Raw genomic sequence first — 27,082 nt, 5'->3', positions numbered from 1 at the left:
ATCCGATTTCCTTAAGGATTGCATCCCAATTCTAAAATGTTGAATGAAGTTCTTAGCCAGAAATGCTAAGTAAATCATACTCCACCACGTAAAATACTTACATTTATAATTTTTAAAATAGTTTCATATTTAAAATAGGTTTTGGAACAGCAAATATTATGGGTCAAGTCTAAGCACAAAATAACTAAGAAATTGTTAGACAAAAGTTTCTGAACAGCCAAATCTAATACCATGTATTTTAAAAATGTGGTGTTGACTGTTACATAAGTATAAAGAAATGTACTTTAGAGACTTTGTAAATGATATATTGTAATTGGTAACTAAGGCATAGGCTCCTAAATAGTCTTAAATATTCATATATATAGATATAACACATTAAAATTATTAATTTATTTTGTATTGACTCACCAGTTGCGAATTGAATATAGGGTTTGGTGATAGGTTTCGTAATCATAAGAAAAACGTGGAACAATATTGATGTTTTTTTTTCTAAGCCTTGCTGGTGAAAATCTGGACATTTGCCAGCAATATCATACGGACAACAAAGAATCAAACGCCGCAGGTATGAATTCCCTAATTTAGATACTTTATCATACCTACTGATGATAATCAAGTTGGATTACAAGAGTAAGCTGTAATTTTTACAATAATTATGTTCTATTTTGATCTTAATTAAAGAACTAATATATATATATAGGGGCAGGAAAGGATTTACAGATTACTGTAATGATGTAACCCCATGGCGAACATAATTTACAGTTTCCAATGAAAATAAAACTGGAAACACAAGAAAATGTCGGCGGTGGCGATGGCGATGGCGGTCAAATTAAACATCCTTGTCTTTGACGGAGAGGAAGTGGCCATTAATGGCGATTGAGTTTCTTCTCTTGGGGAGATGCATCTTGAGGTAGAAATTGAGGAACAACAAGAGGATAGCGGCGTTAAGGACGGAGTTGAAGAGCCACGCGCCGATGCCATTGCAGCCGCCTTTGATGAAATGAAGGAGGAGAACTCCGACGTGGCAGAGGAGGTTGCAGCCGAGGAGGACAATCTGGCAATTGATGACGAATGGGAAGCACGCGCTGGGGAGCCCAATCGCGGTCCAGAAACGGTACCCGTAAACCACGGAATAAACGGAGGTTGTTAGGAGAATGGCGAGGACCTGGAAGGACTGCGAGAATTCGAGCCAGAGGAAGGACATGAAGATGAGGATGGAGTGGTTGAAGAGCTGGAACGCCGAGAGTCGCCGGCGCCGGAGAATCGTGAAGAACGTCCGGAGAGTATGGAGGAAACGGGAGAGGTAAAACGCGTATGACCAGAAGAACACGCGCCCGGAGGGGCGCGTGCCTAAGGGAAAACAGAGGAGCCACTGGAACGGCGTGGTTTTCGAGCGGCGCCAGAACCAGCGCGTATCGCGGATCTCCGCCGCCGTGGAGAGGAGGATTCCGGCGAAGATTGTTAGCGAAATTAGCGCCATGGCGAGGGAGTGGAGCGCCGGAATTGGCCCCAGCGGCAACGGCCGGCGGTGGCGGAATAATAGGAGAAGAAATAGATGGAGCACGAGGGAAATTCCGACATATGCGGCGATGGAGGTGAACACGAAGGACCAGGTATTCCCCCATGATTGGCTATGGCTCCATCGGAACCCTACGATCGACGGCTGCTCCGACAGGTAATAGATTAGCCTCTGAAACATCATCATCATCGTCGTCGGCAATGTTCTCGTCGTTGACCGGACGAGAACACCACCAACGCAACCAAACAATCAATCCCACACCCCCCTCGCCGATTCTTCTCTTCTAAGGATACGACGATGAAATGAAAATTAAAAAAAAAAAAAAAAGGTATAATAAATAAAATTGCAGATAGAGAAGAAGGTTAGATAGGGGATGGAATCTGAGAGCAGAGTGTGGGGAAGACGGGGTGGTGGGGATAGGAAAAGAGTCGGGAGAAGACAAGAATCAGAAATCAACAATTCTTATTTATACCAAAAATTTACATTTTTTTTTTAAAATTATACTATATCTCACATCGTATGTTAACTATAAAATAACATTCAGAGTTCAGACTGACATTTATACTTATATTCAATTCATTTATTAAAAGAATAAAATATTTAGAGCAATTTCCAACAAACTTTGTCAGACAGTTTTCCTAATAATTATAAGTTTCTAAATTGGTTTGAACTGGTCAGCTACAGACAACTTAATTAGACTGGTTATGCCAATGATCTTGTTGTCTAGTGGCATTCGGTAGTGATCTTTGGTTGCTTCCCATGTTGGAGGGGCAGGTTCGAGCCTCAGTGGAGGCGATGCTGACTCTTTGTGCTTCAGTAGGTTAAATTAGACTGGTTATCTCTTTGTCATTGAAGTCACAAGATGTGTTTCACTGAATGACCAAAGTGTATCTTCAGACAGCAATAGTTTTAGATTTTGTGTCATTATATAGTTTTGGCAATTTTTAAAACTTTATACTAAAATTTAAACTATACTAAGTTTAAAATTGCTATATAATATTATCCAATTTTATTCTTTGACTCAAAAAGTGGGTTAGATACTTAGATCGAATCTTTTAAAATTAAATAGCAGAATTAGACAAAATTGTGCCAATATTTTAAATTCATTAAAGAATTATCAAATTGAAAAGAAAAATTAGACAAAATTAAGAACAAATTATGAAAGACTTGGAACTTTCACAAATAAACTTAGAATTTAATAATAAAAAAGAGAGATTAATATATGTACGGTTTAGTCTTTGGTCCATCCAAATCCAATGCCAACTATTCTTAAGCATTAAAGTGAACAAAATAAGATTGGTGACATGCAAATTTATGTTAAATTGTTGTATTATTCTCAGTGAATTTGTGCCTTTGTGGGCAGCATTTTCCAGCTACGCAGAGGACAGCGGCGCCTGCTATTTTAACCGTCGTTACCTTTTGCATTTCACCATTGCAATTTTTACTTTCAATTTTTTTTTTCATTTCAATTTAAAAATTCGATGTAGTATATTTCCTAATCTATTAAGTCAGCATTTACTACACATAAAATCTAATCTTATCTTATCTTATATGTCTATAATAAAGTCAGAACTTTTAAAAAATAAAATTAAGAAAAATTTTACCGTCAATAAAAAAAAATCATCTAGATAAACAAGTGTGTTTTATTTGACACAGATAAACAAGCACTACACCAAAAAGGTTATTTAGAGGCGGTTAATTTGTTATTTAGAGGCGGTTCAAAACCGCCACTAAACTATTTAGAGGCGGTTCTCCAACCGTGTCTAAATAGTGTGTCGCGAAGGATTTAGAGGCGGTTTTAGACAAGTGTGGGAATTGTTGATCAGCATTGCATTTAGCGGCGGTTTTGAAACTGCCGCTAAATATAAGGTAGTTTACTTTGCTTTTAGCGGCGGTTCTCTCACCGCCACTAAATATAACTATTAGTTTATTCCTTTAAATTTTAGTGGCGGTTATTAAGTGTCGCTAAATATATATTTTTTAACTTTAGTGGCTAAATATATATTTTTTAACTTTAGTGGCGGTTATTAAGTGTCGCTAAATATTTTTTTAATTTACTTTTAAGAAATTTAGTGACGGTTATTAAGTGTCGCTAATTATTTTTCTTTATTTATAATTAAATTATATTATTTTTATAATTATCATTTAATTATATTTATTCACTTATTAAAATGTGTATTGCAATCACAAATAAACTCTATGTACACATTTAATTGGAAAGAAAATCAGTTGTAACATTCAATAGTATTCAATAATATATTAATATTTGAGCATAGTATTCAAAAGCAACATCAAATGACAGATCTTTGAAGTGCAACATCCAACTACTCTGTACACTTCTCAAGTTTCAACTCCATCTCCACCTTCTTCTCTGCTCATTGGCGGATGGACTCAAGATCGATTCTCAATTCATCAGTTAGTGAAATCCATTCACTCTCCATCTCGGTCCATCTCTACCTTTCTGCCTCAAGTTCTTTCTCACTACAACCTTTTGCATATGCACCACTCTTTCCCAATTGAATTGATTGCAACAACAAAGAGGTCCTCGCTCTTTCGGTTGATTTGTTCATAGGGTCATCAGTATATGGCTGCAGTTTGCTCTTTAGATTTTCAATTTATGTAGGAAGGGCATCCCTCTCTGCCATATCAAAGCATTAGCCCCTATCATCGTGATCGACCTCTCCCTGGATTTCTTTAACAATCTCTTGTTCACAATCTCTGTTACCATTCCATTCCAGAAGCTGCAAATTCGAAAATATGTCAAGGACAATAAGTAAAATGAAATTGGTGCAGTTGCCACCAAAAGATTATCAAACAACTGATATCTATGTATTAGACATACCCCAATTGTGACAGTAGACTTTTTCACGAATTTTCCTTCCTTTATAGATTGTCAACCAGCATCTTCAAGTATATTTTGTTCAAATCAAGCAAGATCAACAAGGGTAATTCTGCTTGTCTTTAAACTACCAAAGCACTTTGATGAGTTCTCCCAATACATTCATATAGATGAATAAGTAATCTTGACATAATATCATAATTTTGGCACCTAATACATTATTTGTATTCCCTCACATTTCCTTAACCTCACTTCCTACCCATCTAAATAGTGTGTAAAGAAAGTCAATGGACATGTATTGTAACCTAAAAGATCATGACAATACCTTGCGCCAGGACTTAATGATGCATGTGAACACACCATGAGACCTTAAACTTTTTGAGTTTACTCCTGTTAACCCAACCTTTCTACTTGAAAGACCCTGCACAGTGGTACGCAACCAAATCAACATTACATGGGATCAAGTAACACTAGAATCACTTGTGAAAGTGTAAATAAAAACATAAATTAAAGAACTATAAATTACAGACAATGTCAAATGTATTGATGAATGTTTCTTACCTTAATCAAAATCTGTGTGACATCTTCATATGTGCTCACATATTCCTCTGTCAAATTCTCAACATAAAATCCATTTTTGGTGTCATCCTTTATTTGAAGCATTACAACCAAAGACTTCATTCTCATTACCATACACACTAATGAAGAATAGCATAACAAAATTTTGAAATTAACTTTTTGCTTGCATGAAAGGATGCAGAATTTTTACCTTCAAATTCCTCTGCATAGGATCAAGTAAATCCCCAATATGGCCATTGTATACCTGCAACAGTCAGTAAGCTACTTAGTACATATCTCAACACAAGTATAAGAATAGCTATGTCCAAGGTGTCAACGTAATTTACCTCAAGGAATGAACAACGGCATTGGTAACTTATTTGTTTATCTTTAGAATTCTCATGCTCCTAAATAGTCAAAAAAAAATCAGGAATGCCGTATTCCATACTTCCTTTGCATTTTAACATGACAAAAGAAATGGCCAAAATGGCAGACTTACTCTCTGAATGTTATCAAACAACACCTGAAAAATGCGTCGAACAATGCCCTGAAGACTATTGGTTGATGGAGTCTCAACCATTGCACTGGGAGGTCCCCACAATGTGTATGTCTTTTCACTCCCAGTCTGGTAACAATTAACCAAATGTAAGTACTGCTACTAATATATAGAAAGACCTAAGAATCAAGGACATAAAAAGATGAGGATAAAAATCAGCTTATCATACACTACCTGTCCATAAGCCAAGAGTGATGTGTTATAACCTGCCAATGCATCCTTAACCAAAGGGATCCATCCCAACTGATTGAAATACATCCTCCTCATTTACACATAACAAGTTGTGAAAATCAATCCCCCAATTCAAACATTTTCTCAAGTTGAGCAAATTAAACTAAGTAGATAACATAAGCATCCAATCAAGAACAGATTTGAGCTCAAAACAGTAATTAATTCATAGACCTGATCCTCACCACAACCTACAATTACCCATGAAAAAAAATCCCCAAAACGCAAAATCCCTAGCTCATTAACTCGCAAATGAAGTCGAGAATCAAATTACTATTCTATAGTTGCTGTGATTTGAAAAAGATACATTTGCAGTGTGAATAAATACAAATTCTTCCAGAGATTATATACAGATTAAATTAAAAAAAAAACTGAAATTGAAAGAAACAACACTTACGATATTAGTTCAAAAGATGTTTGAAGCTTCTAGGTGGCAGAGGAGTCCGGTTAAGCGTCGACGCCGGCGACGGGACGAGACGGAGCGGTGACTAACCGGCGAGATTGGGGGCTTGAGATCGAGAGGATAGCTTCTCGGAGCTTAGTTCGACATGAGGAAAAAAAACGGTGAGCGATGAGCGATGAGCGATGAGCGGTGAGTGAGGGTTGAGAAGATTTGAAGATGAGCGGCGAGAGAAGAGGTGGAATCGCAGGGAAGAAGCGGCCGCCGGAATCGCAGGGAAGAGCGATCTGAGAAGACGGAGAAATCAGAAAATGGAGGGTGTGATCGAAGTAGACAGAGAAAATGGTCAGTGAAGAAGGCGAGAACAATTACTGATTTAGTATTATTATTATTATTATTTACTGATTTATTAGTGTTTTAATTATTTAGTGGCGATTACGATGAACCGCCACATATAATTGTCGCTAACAATTAATTATTTAAGTTTACATATTAAATTAGAGGCGGTTTATTAACCGCCTCAAAATAATTATTTAGAGGTGGTTATATATAACCGCCGCTAAGTATATGTCGCTAAAAACACAGTTTGTTGTAGTGAAGTGTGAATTTATAAATTAGTCTTTTCATATCTCCAAGATAAATTAGATGTTAATCAAGAGTGATGACAAGATGTTATCTTCAAAAAACTCTACTTTAAACAAAGCACAAACTTTAAGAGAACACTCATTAGGCAAATAAACTCTACCCTCTCTCACTATTTAATATCAGCTTACATTAATTTCTATTTCTTAGCATGCTGCCGAGTCTGTAGAATGAAGCATCAGGACTGAAGTTAGGGTTCCGTTTGAAGTTGTAGCCGCTGGTCAGAGTGGAGGAGAGATTGGGAGCGCATCGATGACGAAATGTAGGGACGGACCGTCTGTGGTTGGAGCTTCGACGATAACATTTTCGTCGGAATTTGAACAATGATTATGAGGAAGCTTAGCTATGCAGTGTTGCTATACGTGTAGGTTATAATGATGGCTGAGAGACATCTTGTTTGACATAAAAAGTGACGTAGAAACTTGTTTGGAGGGCGTAACATATAGAACTGAGGGTTGTGCATTGGTTGGAGGGCGTTAGGTATCGTTGTTAGCGTGAGGTTATGTATTTGAAAAATTTTTATTTTCTATTTTTTTGTTGTTGGGGGATATTTGTCGAGGGGGGGGGGGGGGGGGGTGTTGCATCATAGGACGTTGGGATGTGCATCGACTGTCCACTGCAAGGTCAATTTTGTGGGGCTTAGGAGTTAGGGTTTATGGTTTACGATTTAGGGGTTTTGGGTTTATGGGTTAGGGGTTAGGGGTTTAAGGTGTGCACTTATAAAATGTTGTACACCTTTGTGCACTCACATAGTAAAAGTTGTGTATTGCTAGTAGTAAAGTTATGTATTCTATGAATGTTTTGCATTTTGTGTTAGTATGGTTGAGTCCTGAATTGGAGGTAAAAAAATGTGTACTTACAAACTGATGTGCATTCAGTACGTAATAGCGAAGAGGTTGTAAAGGGACTCGAACCTGTGACTTGGCTTTGATATCAATTGTTAGGGCCAAACACTTACCACTACTCCAAAAGTCACAGCTCACAACAAAGACACAACTTTATTTCCTTATATACTGTCACATACATTTTCAAGAGGCAAGGTTCTGGACTTGACCATATTATGGACGATTGGACGTGGAGGATAGTGAGGAAATTGCTGATTTGTGCGTTGTTGATGTTTGGATAATCATTTTACCTAAATAGTATCATAATTTCACATATAGATATTACAATATCTATTTTAAGTAATAATATATTTCAAATTGCTATTATTTTTTTTATAATAAATATTATGATTTCAATTTTAAGTAACAAATTAAACAACTATTATAGATTCAACTTGTCTTACGAATTAAGATTCGTGAGACGGTCTCACACTAGTGTGAACTTCTAATTATATTCTTTAGGTCTTAGAGCCTTGGCCTCTAGTAAAAGGAGATTGATCAACTTTACTCCAAATCATTAGAAAGTTTAGAGTGATTGAATTATATATAAGTTTATATTTACTAGTGTTAATGTGTTAGTTTATTAAATTAAAAATGTTTAGAATGTTAATTTGAAAATGTCAAAAGTTTTAGTTGGGTACGTCTGATAAGTTCAACAATCTGATTTTTAGAATTATGGTTAAAAATTTTAAATTCAATAAGTTGGAACTAATAAAATTGATAGTCCAATAAAACTAACTTGAAATTAAACAAACTGGCCCAATTCACATCCTTTTTAACACATTTATATATCTTCTTCATATGCGATAGGTTTTTTGTGAAAAAACGTTTTATTGGTTTATTTCTTTTAAGCGGTGGTGATTGAAGTTGTAAGCCTGTAGGGAATATAATAATAACATAATGACTTAAATACTTAATGAGTGTTGCAAGAATTTTAAACAAAGAAAAATTATGTTGGGCCCTTAGCTTCTCATTTTGCTCCATTTAACTTTAGCGGTTCTAAGTTGGTTACGTCGGTGAATGATAACATTTTGTGTCCATGGAAAATAAGAAATAGGTGGTCGGAGACTTGATAGTGAAAGTTAACCTCTGATCTTACATATGACTTAATTAACGACCGACCACATAGCCACATAGGCTACCAATCTACAACAACCACCGTCACCTTTTTCAATTCGCAATATTAAAACCATGCATATACGCAGTCCAATATGAATATATATACTAAACAAAACTGGTGGATATGATCCACTTCATTTCGTCATTTGGCGGTGAAACTAGTCTGATCTAGAATGCAATTAAAAAAAAAAAAAAAAAAGAAGAAGCGAGGTAACAATAGAGTGAAAAGCGAAGGAAAATAGAAACTTGGATAAAGATGGGGAAATATAATCTAATCAGGTACAATGGAAAAAGTCAATTGATTAGATATATGATGTTATTATTGTTATATATATTAACCAGGAAAAAGTCTTTCTCAATGTCATTCCATGGAGGAGAAATGTTAAAATATTTGATTTTACATTTTTGTCCTCAATTTTAACACATATTTAATAGAAGGACCAAAGTTGATACAAAATCAATAGTTAAGGGATCAACTTTGGTAAAATTAAAAGTCGAGAATAAAATTTGGTAAAAGTCAATATTCGAAGGACAATTTTTGGAATTAACTCTTTTGTTTTTAAATGTAAATTATAAATTATATATAAAATAATTAAAATTAAATTATAAATTATAAAGTATACTACATTTAATGTGATATATTAATTAATTTAACATATTATTTAAACTCAAATAAAATAAATAAATAAAAATAAAATAAAAGATGATTGAAATGATAGTGTGCTCACGAATATTTGGTTGAATGATCTTATGATTGGGAAGCTAAGAGATGATTGGGGATAGATGAGATATTGAGTGGGATGTAGAAAAAACTAAGCACACAATATATTCAAAACCATTGGAGCTGAGATTCTTTTAGGAAAAGAAATTATGAATTATTTGATACATTATTTGATTAGGACTTAGGTTGGTGTTGATATACGAACCATGGTGCATAATATAAGTATTTTTGCTATGCTTGTTCATGTTCCGTGATAGACTAGCCGGCCCATCAAATCATATTCAATTAAGGCCACCTAATCTGCTAAAGAAAATGTATTTATTTTACCGCAATTTATATCATAGACCAGAGTTCACGTAATATTATGGATGCTGGATCAAAACGATAAGATACAAAATTCATATTCGTAAGCTGCGCTGCATAATCTTATAACATAGACACAAAAAAAAATCATAATACAAGATGCATACACATGTTATATATTTACTTATTTTTTTTAAAATATGATTTAGGTACATAATTGTGTTCATAGGCACATAATTTCCCAAACACAAGACACATAAATTTATAACATAAGACACAATTACTAATTTATTTTAGATACAGAATTCATACTCACTTGTAAGTACAGAATTTTATAACACAAGACACAAAAACTCACAACATAAAATACATACACATGCACCTACACTGTGAACTCTGGTCCATGATATAAGAATTTTTTTTACCCCTACTAAAACTCTTCCTCTTAAATTACCTCATTATGTGACTTATAATCATTATATGTACATGAATTAGTTGGCCTATCAACTTGTAATGAAATAATAAAGTATCTAATTATTATATAATGCAATGTGCGAAAATAAAAAGAAATAAATTTTAGAAGGGTGTGTAGCATTCCTTATATGTTATTAATGGATAGAGTCCTTAAGAAAATTACAGTGCTCCTAAATGCTGGAAATTAAAAATAAATTGTTGAAATTTCCCAAACAACTTGTCCATATAAGAAGTTCAAAAAAAAAATTAAAAAAAAACAAAAATAAAAACTGAGAATGAAAGACATGAATCACATGATACATGGTAGTCATTTTTCTTTCACAAGCTAAGATGAGAGATAGAGTCAGCAAGCTGATAATACACCTGGATCTTTACACTATTTGCTCACTTCAGTGTAGTCTCCATACCCTTCAATATTTCCCCAGAGGCCTTCTTTCTGAAATATCTGTAATAAATGTACTGTAATATGATCTGTGAGTCCAGTTAAGGTTGAACCAATAATGGTGATTCTATGCATAATTGAAAGATAATGTATTTCGTCTTAGTTAAAAGTTTTAAACATTAAAACTACACATTTATATTTATTTATAGTATGCTTAACATGTATTCCTTCATTCTCTACGTACTAGGAGATCAGATAAGGATACAAGTAAATCAAGCATGACACAACCGGCGGCATCAAACAACCAAGGCAAGTTGGGTTCAATCTTATCCCACTCTGTTGTTCTCACAACAATGCTGCATCAAGAAATTTGTGCAGATTTTTAGAGAAATGGAGAGAGCATCAAGTTTGGCATGCAAAAGTGTAGGCACATACGAGGGAACTTAAATTACCTTCCCACGTAGGTCAAATTGGCAATGAGTGCAAAGATGAACATGAATGGATTCAATCCCTGCAAGATTAAAAGAGAGACTTTTGCTATGTTGTTTGTCCAATGAGTCCTAAGTAGTACACATTGAATTTGGGGTTAAGAATAATGTTGGAGAATTACCTCCGCGCTCCCTCTTCTGATCTGGTGGAACAACAACAACAACAACGTTGATGAGAGTGAAGCAGACAATATAATAATAGAAGAATAGAATTAGTACTGCCTGTTGGGGCGGAGGCCCCGGCCAAGTCCAGGTGGCTAGGAAATTGTTAGACTGGCACTTAAAGGGGCAAATTCAGCACTTTACCTTTTGAAAATGTAATGGTATAAGAAAATAAAGTTGTGAGTTCGCTTTTGGTGTACTGGTAAGCATTTGATCCTAAGAAATGGCAGGTGCAAGGAGATTTGTTGGGCAAAGGCCGGTGAAGGGCCAAGTGCTGGCTAGAGGATCCCTAAGTCGAGGTTTGGAGGTCCAAGTCTAACACCCTGTCTCTCGAAAATGCATGTGACGATATAAGGAAGCTTTTAGCCTAGTGTTAAGTGTTGGGAAAATTGTTGGACGGAAGCCGGTGAAGTATCTAGGGGATTGTTGGGTGCCAATTAGAAAGTTTTTGGCGTAGTGGTAAGCGATTAATATATCCCAACATTGCGAAAGGCATAATTACACTTACATTTAGCCATATTTGAGGGAGTCGGCTGCTCAGATAGATAGCAGCCATCATCCACCCCAACCACTGTCCACTGGCGCCGTGCTCTGCACCATCTTCCTGCTAAAGCAAAAATACCCAATTAAGACAATAAGCTATTATAAACTGAATTTTTCAGCAAACAAATATATTAATTATTATAATGTGTCCATACCTGTAGTAGTTTCCTTCCACCAAATGCAACATAAGTAGACATCAAAGCCTTTGCTTGCCGAGGCGTGTTGACTGTCGTAGCCAAAAACGCACCATAACCTGCCTGCAACTCATATATATTCGCCTTAAAATGGTTAGTTGTTATTGAAAAGTGTAAACTTAATTGCCAAGAAATAATCTTGCTGAACTAACAAAAGAATAGATGGTACTTATAACTTACAGATCGTGGGATACCCTTAATTTGGGTGAAGGAATAATTCTTGGCTGCTTCATCATCATCTGAAGAGGCATCATTATCTTGAATACCCAGAGCAGAAGGACCACTTTTAATAGGCCATAAACTAGACCTAAATGGAGGAGTTGCACTACCAGCCAATGATCTTGCAGACCTGCAGAGCCAATAGCCAGCCTTACAAACAGTTAACATAATATTGTCTGTATTAAAACCTCAAAATCTGGTACATTTGACTCTGTTTGCTGAGCCACTGAATTACTGTGATTTATATACTCTCAAATGTTCTGTCGGGACTGGGATGTGGGGTTAGGGATTCAATCTTTTGGGGGAGAAGAAAACAAACGAGCTTAGAATTGAATAACGTACGTGTAATAGTAGTCGATCCGATGTTGTGGTCCTGTCCTGGCACTGTCATTAGGTATTGGAACGCCAGACACCACAGATTTTGGTGGCCATAGAGGTTTCTTCACATCCTCAATCTGTTAGTCCAACAACTTTGCAACACCTTCAGCTAAAGATATTGAGAAATCTATACAAGAGGTCGGAAACACTTCAGCAATCTTACCCGGTGGTTCGAACCTTCAGCCTTGCATTTCCAGCTTTTGTACACATAATCATAGTACAAGGTTTGCAACACTAGCACCAAAGTAGTTGCTGTGTAAAGCTGCTCAAGAATTCATGAGATATAAAAGAAAATCAAAAACATAATAACATCATTGTGCTATATATATTTTTGTTGTGCAACAAGAGTACAAAATCCTGCCATCCAAATGTAGTGCTGACTGCTATGCGTTTTGCTTTCACTATTAGCTGTAGTTTTTGATGCGGTAGTAAAACAAGCCTGATACTGACAATAATTAATTAGTATCAGAGCAGGTCAAAGGTCGGAGAAAGTGAAAATTACCAGAGCTGTGTACAGTTGGGTTGGTAACTGCATGCAGAAGAGAGGAAGAAAATGTCAGGGAGAACATTAAGCACACCATGCATAAATTTCTTATGAGATATATATATATATATATATTAATATTAATATACCGTTGCAGGCTCGAGCAAGCAACCTACAAGATTGAATATGTCTCTGCAGCATCAGAAAATAATTAAAACACAACAAACTGAAGAACAAAAGCATAGATATTGTAACGTAGCGATCAAAACGCAAGGTGAAGAAAGAAGGAAATATTCTAACAGTCTCCACTTGGTTCATATGAACGTGAAACCTTTATTATTATATGAATCCACCTTAGGAATAAATTATTTCTAACACTACATACCCAGTAATCCAAGTGAGAAGAAAGAGAAGGGAGATGCCATGGCTGGACTTTGTCCGAAAGTTGGTGAAAATCTGGGGGATTTCAGCAACGCCCCAGCAGACAAAGCTTGCCAAACCTAAACAGAATGACACTTCATCTCTAACGTTGCACAGACAGTCGTTGAAATGTTTATACACCCATCCCACACAGCCCTTCTCCTCTCTCACACAGTACGCCGCAGCGGCGGTGTTCTCCGCCATTTTCAACCACCACTTCTCCATTATATATTAATTATTATGTATGTTTGAGCTGTATTTGTGTGTATATATGTTGTTGGGTTGGCAGTGTGCTACAGGGATGATAACATGAATAAAACAGTAGGAAAAATGGGAAGACAGAATGTGTGGTGGTGGTATTATTAAATTCAGGAAAAAAGTGGTGCTCAAGAAATTAAATGGCCAACACTATGCAGAATCTCAAGTTTTTGTTTTGCATTCTAAGTTTTTAACCTATAAAATTTGCAGGTACACCTATATTTCACCATAAAATTTGTTCTATTTTGAATTTTTTATCACTTGTTAATTAATTATAATAATGTTTAATTAAATAAAAATAATTATGGATACCAATTTGATTGTTATTCAATATGTAACAGTGCACTCAAGATCTATAAAAGTATACTTGAGTTAATTGCACTATAGCATACCAATGGATGCCCTCTCAAACATTACCTATTGCACATCTAAACTTTTCAATAATTATGAAAATACCATTTTTCCACATTTTTTTTACTAGAAGCATTTTTCTCATATGATACTAATTATGTATAGAATTAGAATCATATGAAAACAATGCTTCTTGTAAAAATGTGGAATAACCTCATCCATTCATATGATTTTATAGAAGTGGGAAAATAAGAGAAAATGAAAAAAAAAAAAAAAAAAACACAGTGAAAATTCTGTGATTATTACAAATAATGTTGAAAACCATTATATTGTACAAAATTTTAAAGATGATATATATATATGTGTGTGTGTGTGTGTGTGTGTGTGTGTGTGAGAGAGAGAGAGAGAGAGAGAGAGGGTGAGTGAGTGTGTGACTGTGTGTGTGTATGTATTCATGAGTAAAAGTCCACTCAAGTTGGATGTGCGGTAACATACCAACGAATGCACTGTGAAACATTATCTAGTGCATGTTCAAAGAATAAATAATGAGTGTTTCTTTGTTGTGCTAAGTCTTAATTAAATTTGTTAGACGAGAGTCAGGTTCCTAACAAGTCATGCTAAAGTTATTAAAATACTTTTAGAATTGAAAAACCTTGAAATAAGAGGCTAAGAAGTGAAAAATAATGTTGTGAAAGTGGTTTTGATATAATAAAGAGAATAAAATGTGAATTTCCTACTTTACCTCTCAACTTTTAAATATTTTTAAAATTTTTCGTCAAATTTAACGGTTGGGGACCAAATACACCACTTCGTTCATAACTGAGGGACTAAACTTGGATACGACCATAACTCAGAGACTGAGTTGTTACTTTGAGTATAACTCAGGGACCAAAGATGCAATTTTCCCATTAATTAAAATTAAAAAAATATGCATAAATATATAATACAGATACATACATATTAAAATTCAATATTTAATGTATGGACAATGACCTTCTTATTTTTTCAAATTTTTTTCTCTAATTTTTTATTTCATTGTTCGAGGAGAAAAATGGTAATGCGTTTTATAATTACTAAAGGATTTGATTCCATCTTTGTCTTGTTGAAATTTATAAAAGTGTGTATATTTATTTTTCTTAGCTTCTTCTCCGAAAGTATATTTATTTTTCTTGTTATACCACGAGGTGTCTTGAGCAGACCCTAACTGTAGGAGACACATTTAAGTTCGTATCATACTCAAAGTAATCTTTGTTCATATTGTGTTGGCCTAATTAAGGGACAAAATGCTAGCCAGATTGATTTTTTCATACAATGGGTTCAAACTTCTGATCTCGATCTCTTAAGAGATGAGAGTGCACGGCTACTCACGCTAACTAAGTTGGTTGTATGTGTATATTTATTGATTGTCAATGGGTACTAAAAAGGAATATATTTGAATTTAATCTTATCACATTTATTTTATGGTTTATTTAAAAAATAATTATTTATTAAAAGGATAAAATAAAATAAGAAGACCCCAGTTTAGAGTTTAGACATCCCAAATTAAATTGGCTTGAAGTTTTACTCTTTTTTCTTTAAAATTTTCAAAGAAAAACGATTGGGGGATGCTTCCATGACTATCTTTACCGAAAGAAAGGTAAAAAAGCAATAAGCATAAAGAAGAGTACACACAACACATCACGCACACGCAGGGTATCCGATGGGCGATATATGGGGTAAATTCCTGGAAACTCACGCACCATGTAATAATATCACAACTAACTGCTTCACACAAAATGTAATGAATGTGGTTTAATTTGGTTGCATCCGCGTTAGTTAAATGTCAGTTTTCACAAAACTTATAATCTTTTTTTTTTTTTTCCTCCATATCATGATTACAAGAATTAAAACATATATTGAATTGCCTATCCATTATCAATTTGAGTGGACTTTAACCTACTAATTTTAAAATAATGTCATTTTTTATCTTCTAAATTCTCATCTTAATTTTTACACTAACATGACAATAGAAATCTTTAAATTCATTGGTTATCCAATAATTATTGGCCAATTTATCACTAATTAAAAATAAATTTATTAATTAATTAAATATAAAAAAATCAATCGAAGTAATGACACATAAGTAGTGAATAATATGAGAGGAATATAATATCACTTCTAATGTCAGATGTTAGAAGGCCACAAGCTCATGGGACGAAGACGAAGCTCAATTGATATACCATGGACCAAGATTCATATTGCATTATGAACTCTAATATAAAAATTATATACTTTCCGTTAACACATTCTATACCTACTGCTAAAAGTTTCTATACATATAAATAAATAACTTGATAATTATTGATATATAATATGATAGCTACAAATACAGAAATTGTCAACGGCAAATACAGAATGTGTCAACTAAATATACAAAATCTAAAATTTATTTTTAGACTAGGGTCTACAATGCAAGGTAGACCCTGGTCCATGGTATAATTTGCCGACGAAGCCAACATTTGTCCAGAACGTAAGATTTACAAAGTGGAGTATTAATTAATTAACGGTTAGGTCACGCTTGGTTGGAAATTTTTGTACTCTACTATGAGATTTAATACACATTATTATGTTTGTTTGTCTATTTTTAATATATTGATATTGGATTCAAATTCTTTATCTTTAGTAATCATAAAACTCATTACCATTCTCCTCCTCTACTTTTGAACAATTGAAGAAAAATGAAGATGAAAAAAAAAAAGTCATTGTCTATGCAATTCAATCCAATGAGAATCACTCATCACGTGACAACCTGCGAACTTGTACATAAATACACACAAGCGTCTACATAAATGCATACAATCTCAGATTCCAACGCACAATGTACAAAGTTTGCATAGTCAAGTTAGGGACGAAAAGTGCAACTTAATGATAACTTAGAGACGAAATATGGTATAACTCAGGGATGAAAAGTGCAACGCCAATGATAATGTACTTAGGGATGAAAGTGAGTATAATAAAAACCTAGAGACGAATTCTACAATTACCTTATAACTTAAGGACGAAAAGTGCAATTTTTCCTATGATTTATCATGGATAGAAATCTAACTAAAATATATTCTACAATTAAATTAATTATAGAATAATTTTAATAAAATGATAATTAGTGATTAGGAAATTAAAAAATATGATAAGTATATGTATATGGTAATAATGATAGACTCATCAATGTTAGAGTTAAATACTAACAGAGTTATAATAATCGAATATCAATGACATCATGTAACTCGTGCATAAATTTAGATATAAAAAAACAATTTTCTTTTAGCATTGTTACATTGTTGGACAATGAAGACAATTATAGTTTCAACTTGTACAATATTGGATTGAACTATACTTTAAAAGAATTCATTCTAATTAAAAGCATTTATAAATATACATAAATTCATGAGTTAGTTCAATTTTTTGTCCTAGATTCATAGGTATTAATCTACTTTTAGTTTTTTATGCTATTTTTCTAACATATAAATGTACGACCAGGAAAAAAAAAACTTAACACTTAGAATTGAATAAACAAAATGTCTTTGTATTTAACATCATTTAAATGATTTTGTTAACGGATGACCAAAAATGGCCATGCCACAATAAACGGATATGTTTTGAAAAAAAATGACTAGAAATAGATTGACATCTATAAATCTAGAATCATAGAATTAATTCGATTCAGATTATCGTGACTTATTTTAATCAACTTTAATTTAATCATTCCATTCATAGTTGTATATATTCAAAGTTAATTAAAATGAGTCGCCTAAGCATTTTAATCAACTTTAATTTCATTTATCATTAAGACAACTTCAGCTGAGCTGGTCACAATGAACTTAATAACTACAAAGTTTCAATTCGACTCTCGGCGGAAGTTGCGTAATAATGTTATTGATTTACCTAATTTGGTGATATTAAATTAGGTAATAAGACAGGGTTAGTTTGTACATGAAGTGGTGTACTAGAGAAAACAACAAGAAACTAGTGAAAGGTCAATTCTTTGGGACCCTAAGGAAGTTGCAATGCAACTTCCAAATATTCAAAAAGATGTGAGGTTATCGCTTCCCGTCTTCCTCGCAGCTTCATAGAAATTCTCCTTCAATTTTTTTCTTTTTGAAAAAAAAAAAAAGAGAAAGAAATTCTCCTTCATATGAAAATATTTTTATACATATTTTTTTAATATTATTACCTCTATTACAATGCAGCATATATCCATAACTACTTTTTCAACATATTGAAGCACAAATAGTCGGTATCGCATACTTTCTCAACCTATTGAAGCACAAATAGTCGGTATCGCATACTTTCTCAACCTATTGAAGCACAAATTGTCAATATCACATCTAGAGGCGAGTAACCACAATCTCCCATATGAAGGAGAGTAACTTGGTGCCACTGGACCATAAGGTCTTAAATAAAATTATTTCGAGATTGTTTAGATATAGCACAAAGGATGTTATATATTTTATTATTTATTTTATTGTTTATATATTAATAATTTTCATACACCATCAATTTTTTTTTTTTGAAAGAAACACAAACAAATACGAAGTAGTTAATTAGATCAAGACCACTATGCCAAAAGCTAACCTAGAGTAAGCTATGCAGTTAAGTATGACAAGTGCTAAGAGATGGGGAAATTATTGGGCGGAGGCTTTAAGGGCAAAAGTTTTCAGACTAAGACCAACGTAACACTCTACCTTTTGAAAATGTAGCATTAGCATCGACTTGTCTGCATGTATAAGGAAATAAAGTTACACATTTGCTACTAAGTATAAAGTGAAACTTTTGGTGTAGTAATAAACATTTGATCCTTAATAGAGAATTTTGAAATTTAGAATAGTGTACTACGAGATCTATTTAATAATATATAATTTTTTATTATATTTATTATAAATAATACTTCTCAGTGGGTCACCTAATAGCTGTAAGTCAAGCACGCTTAAGTGCTTAACCACAGTCACTTCTATCCAGTGGGTCACCCAAGCACACTTAACTAACCACAGTTACTTCCTAGTGAGTCACCATTCTGTGACATCTGTAAGTCTATAAGTCAAGTAGACTTAACCACATAGTTCGTTGAATATGTGTTTGTTATATCTTATTTAAAACCAATTAATGTTAAAGTGGAAAGAAATTAACTATTTAACCACATTCATCTATCCTAAGTCACAATCTCACGTCTCTAATCGACCATGGGCTAAACTCGGCCAACCCGATTCACGCACAACAAATATAAATTACTATAAAATGAATTTCGAATTTTGTTTATTTGAATAATGGATGCTTTGATCATACTTCAATAATGGAATTCAATGTAATCTTTCCAACGGCAAACCCATGCTTTACTTTTCCTCTATATAAAGTTGAGACAACCGATGAACTTCATGACCACCTAAACTCACAACAACGACAACAAATCAATAGTAATACGTACGTTGTTAAACTTCTTTAATTTCGATCCATTCCATAGATATATGGATACCGTTAAGAGTCTCAAATCATCCAGCGGCCGCATTATTAGTTTAAACATACCCATACCGCCGATATTCTCAAGGTCCTTTTCAAGTTTAAGCTCGCCAAGAACTCCGACCAAGTCTCCGGCGAGCAGCATTACTCCTCCACGCCGGAGCTCCGGCGGCAGAGATGGAGAATTCAGGGAAGTTTTCAGACGGTTCGATACGGACAACGATGGGAGAATCTCGGCGTACGAGCTGAGAGCCTATTTCGGGTCGGTAGGGGAGCACATGTCGCACGAGGAAGCGGAGGCGGCGATCGGCGCGCTCGACGGCGACGGTGACGGCTTGATTGACTTTCAGGACTTCTTGAAGCTGATGCAGAGCGACGGCGGCGGCGACGGGGAGGAGGACGGGGACCTCAAGGCGGCGTTTGAGATGTTTGAGTTCGGGAAAGGGTCCGGCAGGATAACTCCGAAGAGCTTGCAGAAGGTTCTGAATTGGTTAGGGGAACCTAAATCGTACGAGGAGTGTGTTACTATGATTAAGGTTTATGATATTGACGGCAATGGAGAGCTTGACTTCCATGAATTCCGGCAAATGATGGCTGCTTAAGTACATAAACTTATCCAGATTTCTTGTTCTAAATACTGTCTATGAACTAATCAGCTAAATCCGTGCAGGCAGGTTTGTGATCAGCTGGTATGTGTTCAAATCAAGCAAACAAGGTTTGGTTAAATGATAATTATATCATTATTTGTATAGCGTGAAGAAGAAGTATGTAATTATATCATTATTTTTGTGTGTGACTGTGTCTATTTGTGTGTATCGTGCCCTAAAAATTGGTGTTTAATCTATTTATTTGAAACTTTTATTTTCTTCACTATATTGCCCTTTATTGATTCATCTACCATGAATTATTCATTATGAGTACAAATTAATAATAAATAATATTTTGGTGGGAATAAAATTGTCGAACAAACTCATGGCCCTCATCAAGAAGGTCGGACAAACTTTAATGGAGTACGTCTCAATGTTCATCATGACTTACATAATTGAAGGTGCCGATAGTTGGTTGAATTATACATTATGAGTGCAAATTAATAATAAATAATATTTTAGTGGGAATAAAATTGTCAAGCAAACTCATGGCCCTCATCAAGAAGGTCGAACGAACTTTAATGGAGTCTCAACGTTCATTGTGACTTGCATAATTGAAGGTGTTGGTAGTTGGATACACGCCCCCTCTATAGCCTTTTTTTTTTTATCGAGTGACGTGGAGATTTGAATCCATGACCTTTGGCATGTGTTGACTCTGATACCAAATTAAAGCATATGTTCTATCTCAACTAAAAACCTAAATTGATATTTGAATTGTACATTTATGTTTATATATTATATGCTCAACAGATAAAACTTTATTTTGAGTATTTTAATTTCATCCAAAAAAAAAAAATCATATCTGACCTGTTGTTGAATGAATAGGTTTTATGTATTGCAATTTCTATGTTTTAAAGTGTACTTAAAGGTCGTTATTTCATGATTTAATTTGGAGTATTGGTGTTGTGGCTCTCCCAAATAAAAGGTCACAGGTTTGATCTCCAGTGAAGGCGTTGACTCTTTGTACTTCAGTAGATTGAGACTTGAAAGTATGTATAAACAAATACTACATTGTAACGGATTTAATAGTACTCAAAACAATTTTGGAGTATTGGTAAACCATTTGATTTGAAGCAACTATTAATGAATTAAACCCTAATCTGATAATTTATTTTAACTTTGACCGTAAATAACTCAATAGTTGTCTATATATTATCGTAATTCTTGTTGCGTTTGTGACAATATATATATGACATGTATTTTAGTACTGACTTTTGTCATGTGCTATACGCCTATACATGTATACATTTAGGATATTATTGTACCCTATCTATTATTCTATTTCGGTACTCCCTCGTTTTAAATATGGTACTGTCTTAACAATTTTACAAAAGAAAACACAAACAAACAAACAAACAAACAAAAATAATTAAAAATACTGTGTACGACAAAAACGAAATGCTATTTTAGTTTTTTTTTTTTTTAAATAAATTCATACGTTTCTACAAGAGAATCCTAGGGCTAGGTGTTTACAAATACTGTGTTCGACAAAAACTGTGTTCGACAAAAACGAAATGCTATTAAAAACAAAACTTTTGTTTATTTCTTTCTCTTCTTCTCCTCATTTCCTTTCTTCTTTCTTTCATTCTTTTAACTTCAGCTAAGGAAAAGAGAAGGGATTTTCGTACAAATTAAGGCATAGAATCACATTAAAATCAAGTGAAGTTTAATCTTCAAAGTTGCAGTGTTTTAAACCATTTATTTCAAATCCTTAACTGCATCCCCGGCCCTCTCCTATTGCTTCATTCATGTCCCAACAGAAAAAGAAGGATTTTCACTAATTTTGCAATCAGAAGCAACACAGATATATCTACCTGCCTAAAAGTACATATGAAGAAGGAGGTTGAAGAGGGTAGTTGCAGCAAATTAAATGCCAAACCACAGACAGCCCAGCATAGCCAGCACCTAGCTAAGGACTGCATTTCTGGAAATCATTTTCCGATGGAGTTTTTAGTGTTTGACTAGAGGAGAAAAATAGAAGTCAAAAGAAAATAGGAGTGTGCTCAATTAAAAATAGAGGAGATATTCTGGAAAATGACTTCCCCTTTTTTGAGAAAGTCATTTTCCGTTTTGCAGCAGTAGAGTAGCCAATCACCCGCCGCCACCACCATGACTACCCTTACCCCCATGCACCACCAGCTGTCACCACCACCACCATCATTGTATATTTTAAATATTTAAAATTAAAAATAATTATGCTCATTTTTCATAAATGAACCAAACACACCAAGACAATTTTCCATAATGCAACCAAACACGGGAAAAGAAAATGTTTTCTAGAAAATGACTTCTTTTTCCTACTTTCCAAACGGAGTTTAAGTAAGAAAGGGGTGAAATAGTGGATGGACCATTTTACTCTTCAATTTAATAGTTTTTGGATGGATTTTGTAAAGGAAGACCAAATTGACTACGATTTTTTTTCCGGGAACCAAATTAAGTAATTTTCAATTTTAAAGACTAAATTAAGCAATACTCAATAGTCAAAGTACCAAAATGTGTATTAACTCTTTTTATATAGCACTATGAGAACATAATGAAATGCCTATAAATTTAGTTACAAATTAAATATCTACCGCTCATATACTTACATATTTCATTGATTTACTAACAAAAATACGTAAAAAAAAATTGAATACCTATGGATATCATGATTTACTTACGTATAATTTTTTGGTGGGTAAATTTAATTTTTTTTGCAGTGTAAGCCGTAAGGTGATTAAGGAACACTTTACAATAGTCAAACACGTCTAAAAGCAAACACAAATAGAATAGAAAAGAAAAATTAAGAATAAAATTGAATCGTGAATAAATTTAAGGAAGTAAGAACACCATCTTAAAAAAAATCAAAAATCAAAGTAGTGATTTCATGTGTTTAGTGTTAAAAAAAATACAATTCATGTATTATTAATTTAAAGAGTAATGTTATTTGCTCTCGAAAAAGTTTCTCCTTATAGATTAACCTCTTGAAATGACACTATTTGATTGTATACATTAATATTTTATTAGCCAATTTATGATACCAACGATTATATGTCATGCCAAGAGGGAAATTAGGAATGGTAGAAAGTATTTTTTTTCGAATTTAAATTATTACTCCAAATCCAAAGAAGATAGTAGTAGTGATGAGGTAAAAAAAAAAAAAAAAAAAAAAAAAANAAAAAAAGGAGGAGGACCTTATAAAGATTTGAAAACACATTTAGAAATTGAAAGAAATGGGAGCAAACAAGATAATATAAAACTTCAAAGGTTGCGTCAAACTTTGTAAACTTTTAATTGTGGAGAAGTGGACCAAGCCTGCAAAGCATCATTTGAGATTAAATATTGATGTTGCTATTAATCAAGATTTAAATAGCATGGGGTTGGGCTGGATAATCCAGGACATGAATTGAATGTTCATTAAGCAAAAGGTACGGCCCGTTGGGAGGACATTTAGTGGTGTCACTATACTAAATGTAATATTAGTATATTACTCATTTACTCTCAAATCTCAATGATATCTAAATATAATATAATATCTACTATACTAATAAGAGCCAAAGAGAGTTAGGCCTAAAATGGGTAGAAAAAATAGCTGTCAAATTATTTGATCAAATGGATGGTTCAGATGAATTATCTAATCAAATAGATGTTTAAGATAATTCAGATTAATATTATTAATAGAGATTACCTAATTTAACCTTACTTTTATGATTATCCGTTAAGTTTTCCATTAAATATTTTCTTCTCCGTTAATATTTCGTTAACTTTTAACTTACCCATTAATTTCTATAAGAAAGGTCTTAGGTTCGAATCTCATCTCAATCAAATTTGACATAATTAAGTTTCTCACTCTATTTTACTCTTATTAAATTAAATAAATTAGTAGCTACAACAAAAAATGATACATATGTATTTTTTTAATTTAGAATTATGTGTCTACAATACCTTTATTTGAAAAAATTATTCATTATCAAAAAATTAAATTAAATAAGAGAAATAATTTCATTAGTTATATTGTCTTTATTTTCTCTCATTCAAAGATTCTTTAAATTCAAATTTATCAATTGATATTCATTACATTGTCCATTATCTTATTTTTACAATATGTTGTAATTAAATATCAAAGTTATAGTACAAAATAATGCTATATCTTTATTTACCAAGTATTTTATTAATACTATGAAAAAAATTAAAATAATTTGAAGCTAATTATATTAATTACTTGGGGATTGGTTGACAAAGAATAAACCAACAAATTGAAGCGGAATCACTCTATTTTACTCTTATTGAATTAAATAAATTAGTAGTTACACCAAAAAATGATACATATGTATTTCTTTAATACCATGAAAAAAAATAAAAAAGAATAGTTTGAAACCAACCATATTAACTACTTAGGGGATTTGTTGACAATGAGAGTACTCAAATAACCCATTACCCAGCAAATTGAAGTGAGAAACTACCTTTTAATATCTTTGGAATACATAATATTTTAAATTTTCAAATTTTTATTAATTAATTTAATCTTTTTTCTTAAACTAGGGATTTCTTTATTCACAATAACTCATTCAACAATAATGGTTGAACCAAATGAACCCCAAGCAGAACACCTAAAGGAAAGTCCATAGCTCCTATATCATAATCTCATTGCAGGACGTTGTCATCTATGATACCAACAATATCCGAATTGCAAATAACACACTATCAACAAAAAGGAAGAGAACAAATAGTAAAGATGAAGACAATGACAATGTTACTCAAAAAAGAATTAAGAACACTTTGAAAAATTCAAATTAAAAGTAGTATTTATTTAGACTATCATTTTTAAACCAAATATTTAGACTATCGATTTTACTAGGTTGCAAACATTTATTTTAGTAATAATTATAATGAATTTTCTATATTATCTTGGATTCATATACTTTGAGTTATATATTTAAATAAAAAAAATTCGATATTTAATTACTCATGTATAAACTTCTCATATATAATCTTGCATTGATATACTTTCAAATATTTATTTAAATATAAACATTTGGCATTAACCATTCGCGCAATGCGCGTATAAAACTAGTAAAAACATAATAAGTCTCAATCCAGGTTATACCCCTGGTTTATGTCCGTTTTTTCCGTTAATTTTTGTTGTACCTTATGCTATGAAAGTTGTACTACATAATCTTTTGGACAGAAATATCCCTACCTTTATAACTTCTGTTATCTTTTCACATTATAATTACCATGCACATGCATACACAATATCTTTTCTTACATTCTTCAATGGTAAGTTTGAATTCATTTATATTTTAATTAAATATTATCATAGTTATATTTAATAATTTATAATTTCTATAATTCTTACTTCAATATATATATATATATATATATTCTTACATTCTTCAATGGTAAGTTTAAATTCATTTAGATTTTAATTCAATATTACCATAGTTATATTTAGTAATTTATCATTTCTATAATTCTTACTTCAATAATATTAATACACACACACACACACACACTATTATTTAAAAATATTAATTTTATAAATGAGCAACAACATAATGCATTTGCAGTTGAATTGAGACAAGATTTTTGGATATCAATTTGTAGAAGTTGTTGAATTGAGATAGTTGAAATCAAGTATTATGTATATCGATATATGAATATGAATTTATAAGGGATATATCTCTAATTAGAAAAAGACTATATTTTTTCTATAAAAAAAAAGATTATATTTAAACAAATTTTATTCATTTTCAAAGACAAACATATTGTAATACAACGTTGAGTACCCTTAAAATTACAGTGGAATATATTCATCACAATGAATTTGAATTTCTTGTATTAATTTCAAATACATACACAACAAAAATTTTACTCGAATATCTATGAAACTTCGACAACTAAAAAAAAATGCATTATATCTATTTCAAAATGATTTACTAATTTGGTTTAAATATTGGGCACAAGTCTTCGCGCAAAGCGCGTAGAAAAAACTAGTAGAAATATAAATATAAGTTACATTTATTTAAAAAAATGTATTTCATTTTATAATTGTCCATAACATGTTTTCATACTTTTAAAATATTGTATAATTTTTTCTTTAACCACGCTTTCAAACACATCTTTAAAAAAAAAAAAAAAACAAAAAAACTAATAATCATTCATCAAACTATCTCACATTTGATTGCGCAATATATTCTTTACTATCTTCATAGCTTAAATTCAACACTTGTCGTTACCACCAGTAATATTAAAGTTAATTTCACAAGTAAAATAGCTAATGGATATACAGTATTTTTTTAAGATTCTGGAAAATGTAGCGTTAGAGTGCGCATCGATGATATAGTGCCAAAATATCCATTGGTGAAATTCAAAAGGATAAAATTGAGTCATACAAACCAACGTTTCCTTATAAAATACTGCAAATGAGTCCATTGGATTAAGACATACCATGCAAGGAAGCAATTTAGTATTCATTTTAGTAAATCGATTATTTAACTCTTGAAATTGTCTATCAATCACAATATACAACACACCAACTTAAAAAAAGATGTAAATTTGAAACTTTTGTTGCTTTATCTTTTGAGAATTAAAATTTTCTATTTATATTTTGACCACATTATATACATTTCAGTGGGGTCAATTTTTTTTATTTTTTTTTTAAATGTATACATATATAAGCAATAAACAACAAATTTGAGTGGAGTCAATTGACCCCACTTGGTTGAAAGTGGCTCCGCCACTAGATATGTGAATTATGTTGCTTACATTATTATAGTCAAGTTGTGGGGAGTGGATAGACATATCTGTTAATTGTGTCGCTCATACTTTTGTTAGGGAGGTTATT

General features: G+C 32.8%; 4 protein-coding genes across 5 annotated transcripts; 1 reads left to right on the top strand and 3 right to left on the bottom strand.

Annotated features, from left to right (window-relative positions):
- Positions 1-565: 565 nt before the first annotated feature.
- Positions 566-1,954, bottom strand: LOC115998317 (elongation of fatty acids protein 3-like). Its single transcript, XM_031237857.1, has one exon. The coding sequence runs from the start codon at positions 1,703-1,705 to the stop codon at positions 827-829; it is 879 nt and encodes a 292-aa protein (XP_031093717.1). The 5' UTR covers positions 1,706-1,954; the 3' UTR covers positions 566-826.
- A 2,216-nt stretch (positions 1,955-4,170) lies between these two features.
- LOC115998851 (kinesin-like protein KIN-12F) lies at positions 4,171-5,736 on the bottom strand. Its single transcript, XM_031238511.1, has 7 exons — positions 5,644-5,736; positions 5,413-5,538; positions 5,261-5,320; positions 5,125-5,178; positions 4,917-5,030; positions 4,681-4,776; positions 4,171-4,257 (listed from the first exon to the last, which is right to left on the bottom strand). The coding sequence occupies exons 1-7, from the start codon at positions 5,734-5,736 to the stop codon at positions 4,171-4,173; spliced, it is 630 nt and encodes a 209-aa protein (XP_031094371.1).
- A 4,604-nt stretch (positions 5,737-10,340) lies between these two features.
- Positions 10,341-13,808, bottom strand: LOC115999895 (lysosomal amino acid transporter 1 homolog). 2 transcript variants are annotated; one of them, XM_031239839.1, is made up of 12 exons: positions 13,476-13,808; positions 13,240-13,282; positions 13,109-13,135; positions 12,770-12,868; positions 12,571-12,683; positions 12,190-12,358; positions 11,971-12,072; positions 11,781-11,879; positions 11,233-11,253; positions 11,075-11,133; positions 10,888-10,978; positions 10,341-10,711 (listed from the first exon to the last, which is right to left on the bottom strand). In XM_031239839.1, exons 1-12 carry the CDS (start codon positions 13,733-13,735, stop codon positions 10,625-10,627), a joined length of 1,170 nt encoding a protein of 389 aa, XP_031095699.1. In that variant the 5' UTR covers positions 13,736-13,808; the 3' UTR covers positions 10,341-10,624. The 2 variants fall into 2 exon arrangements, with proteins under 2 accessions (XP_031095699.1, XP_031095700.1); XM_031239840.1 differs by having other exon boundaries at positions 11,781-11,876; positions 13,476-13,806.
- A 5,702-nt stretch (positions 13,809-19,510) lies between these two features.
- LOC115998496 (probable calcium-binding protein CML41) lies at positions 19,511-20,482 on the top strand. The gene has a single exon (XM_031238079.1). The coding sequence runs from the start codon at positions 19,618-19,620 to the stop codon at positions 20,209-20,211; it is 594 nt and encodes a 197-aa protein (XP_031093939.1). The 5' UTR covers positions 19,511-19,617; the 3' UTR covers positions 20,212-20,482.
- Positions 20,483-27,082: the final 6,600 nt, after the last annotated feature.

This window comes from Ipomoea triloba, chromosome 12 (assembly GCF_003576645.1).
Source record: "Ipomoea triloba cultivar NCNSP0323 chromosome 12, ASM357664v1".
NCBI classification, from domain to species: Eukaryota; Viridiplantae; Streptophyta; class Magnoliopsida; order Solanales; family Convolvulaceae; genus Ipomoea; species Ipomoea triloba.
Note: the sequence above shows the minus strand (reverse complement) of the source record. Positions and strands in the feature narration are given on the sequence as shown.